This window comes from Castor canadensis, chromosome 14, assembly GCF_047511655.1.
Source record: "Castor canadensis chromosome 14, mCasCan1.hap1v2, whole genome shotgun sequence".
Lineage (NCBI taxonomy): Eukaryota > Metazoa > Chordata > Mammalia > Rodentia > Castoridae > Castor > Castor canadensis.
This window is the reverse complement of record NC_133399.1, coordinates 19,289,355-19,292,345: the sequence shown is the minus strand read 5'-3', so window position 1 is coordinate 19,292,345 and position 2,991 is coordinate 19,289,355. Positions and strand designations below refer to the sequence as shown.

The 2,991-nt window shown below is 35.6% G+C and overlaps 1 protein-coding gene across 1 annotated transcript; it reads left to right on the top strand.

The window, feature by feature from the left end:
- The first annotated feature begins 1,611 nt into the window (after positions 1-1,611).
- Positions 1,612-2,580, top strand: LOC141416146 (olfactory receptor 7A17-like). The gene has a single exon (XM_074053264.1). The coding sequence runs from the start codon at positions 1,612-1,614 to the stop codon at positions 2,578-2,580; it is 969 nt and encodes a 322-aa protein (XP_073909365.1).
- The last annotated feature ends 411 nt before the right edge of the window (positions 2,581-2,991 follow it).

The window sequence follows — 2,991 nt, the reverse complement described above, 5'->3', positions numbered from 1 at the left end:
TGTAGAAGAAAAGAAATCTTTATAAGGTGTTTTCATTACAGGGATGTATCCTATGGAGAAAGTTGATAGATTTACATAAGAAACAAGAGATTATTAGAGAATGAGTACAACATTGGGCCAGAGCCTCAGTAGAAAATAATCTTTTGTTATGCTGTTAATTTCATTTTGTTAATATTTTGTAATATTTTTGAATTTGTGGGTATCAAGAACATCAGCCTGCAATTTACTTTTCTTGTAGAATTTATACCCGACAAAACTATGACTCTTAAAATACAGATGCCTTAGTCCTAAAGATAGGAGGAAATAAGAAGGTATCTACTCTAATTAAGAAGATGACTTTGATATTGTGAAATTCCATGTACATGAGATAACTTAAATACTCAGACTGTCAGATGCATGGAATAGAATAGTGGAGTGGAGGAGGGGCGCTGTGGAGTTATATAAGATGATTACTGTTATGTAAGATGATTAATTTCCAGACAAAGGATTGCAACATAGTGCCTAGAGATAAAATATGACATTGTGCACTTCCAAATTTACTTTGAGGATAGATCTCATTTTAAATATTCTTAAAACAGGAAAAAAACACAAAGAAACAAAACAAAAGATAGAAGGGACACAAGGACATTTTGAGAGGTGATGGGTGTGTCAGTAATGTGTATCATGGTGACAGATGTATCCAGGGTTTTCAGGTGTCTAAGCTCATCTACTAGTACACATTACATATATGCAAATATTTTTATACCAATTGATCCTCAATGAAATTGCTTAGTACAAAGTACAGGGAGCATAAGAAAGAAGGACTTTCAGCATCTTGAAAATCTTAATATTTCTGCAGCAGCAGGAAGACCACTTCTTTCTTCCACATTCTCAGACAGAATCTCTCCTTCCCCTCCTTCTTGCTCACTCTGAACACCACTATGGATTCCTTCTGATCTTTGGATATGTGAAAAAAATTCCATCCTCACACCCTTTGCATAACTCATCCTTCTTGCCCAGCACAAATTTCTGCAGTATGGTTTTCCCTTGAAGTCTCTTTTCAAACATCATTTGTTTAGCTGTCTTTCCTCCACCCAGAAAAAAGCACTTCAAAGCAGTCTGCTTTTTAAATACTCACTTTACCTTCATAGTAAATATTACCATCTAATATTTTATACAAATTGTTTTTAACAGATGAATGAAATTGTGCAAATTTATGGAATTCAAGGTGATGTTTTAATAAATGTATAGATTGTGCACTGTTTAAACATATCCTTCCAAATATGTATCATTTCTTTAAGGTAAAAACATTACAAATGCTCATCAATTTCTATTTGAAAATTTCCTGATCTACTCTTATTCCTTCACCATGATTGTATTGTAAGTACTTTTATTTCTCTTCACTAAGTCATTGGCTAGTCAATACCAAAGAGATGGTGTGAACTTAATTTACATTATTCAAGAAAGTAAAAGAATTGCTCACTAAAACTGTAGAAAAATCTACTTATTGAGAAAATGACATACATGGTGACAGGAATTCATGATCAAAGATGACAAAGTGATGTCTAAAAGAACAACTACTAGCAAAAGTAATCATAGTGTTTTTCTTTCTCTGATAGTCACATACAGTGCATGGAACCACAAAATTACACACAAATTTTAGAATTCCTCCTTCTGGGATTTTATGAAAAACCAGAGCTACAACCCCTCATATATGGATTTTTCTTCAACATGTACCTGGTCACTCTGTTTGGGAACCTGATCATAATCTTGGCCACAATCTTAGACTCCCACCTGCACACACCCATGTATTTCTTCCTCTCCAACCTGTCTTTTGTGGACATTTGTTTTGCCTCTGTCACTGTCCCAAAGATGCTGGTGAACATCCAGACACAGAATAATGCCATTAGCTATGCAGGCTGCATCACACAAATATATTTTGCTGCATTATTTGCTGGGTTGGACAACTTCCTCCTAGCAGTGATGGCATATGACCGCTTTGTGGCCATCTGTCACCCTCTGCACTACACCATCATTATGAAGCCCCAGGTCTGTGGGTTGCTGGTGCTCATGTCCTGGATCATGAGTTCCCTGAATTCCTTGTTACAAAGCTTCATGGTGTTGAAGCTGTCCTTCTGTGGAGATGTGGAAATCCCACACTTTTTCTGTGAACCTAACCAGTTGGTTAACCTTGCTTGTTCTGACACTCTTCTTAATAATATGGTGATGAATTTTGGAGCTTGGTTGCTAGGTGGTGGTCCCCTCACATTCATTCTTTATTCTTACTCTAAGATAGTTCCCTCCATTCAAAAAATCTCATCAAATCAAGGAAAGTACAAAGCATTTTCCACCTGTGCTTCTCACCTCTCAGTAGTCTCCTTATTCTATTGTACGGTACTAGGAGTGTACCTCAGCTCTGCTGTGATGCAAAATTCACACTCAGCTGCAAAAGCCTCAGTAATGTACACTGTGGTCACCCCCATGCTGAACCCCTTCATCTACAGTCTGAGGAACAAAGACATCAGGAGGGCTCTGAAAATACTTGTGAAGAAAGAAACATTAAAAGCAGCCATTATCTTGAGACTAAAAAATCATGGTTGATTTCACACTACATTTCTCCTAGCAAGAAATAAAATATTTTGATTAGATTGTGGAATCACAACTTGCTCCTATATGTTTCCTGAAATGTATTTTATTTCAACTTCTGCATAAAATTTATGCAACCCATATTGATAAACTTTCTTCTCTCAGTAAATAATTTCCCCTTTATCATATTCATACTTCCACAACATTATATTTAACTTGTGCTAGAAATATGAGAAGCTCTAAAATAGTCCTCCTGACAAACCTAATTTCTTAAAAATGCTATACAGTGACAGCATAGTTTAATTCTTTTTCTGTCTGATAAAAATGCATTGTTATGTTTTTGTGTATATGTGTCTATATATGCATTTAGATATGTGGATGCATACATATGTGTGTGTATGCAGATAGAGATGTCAATGTGATTTA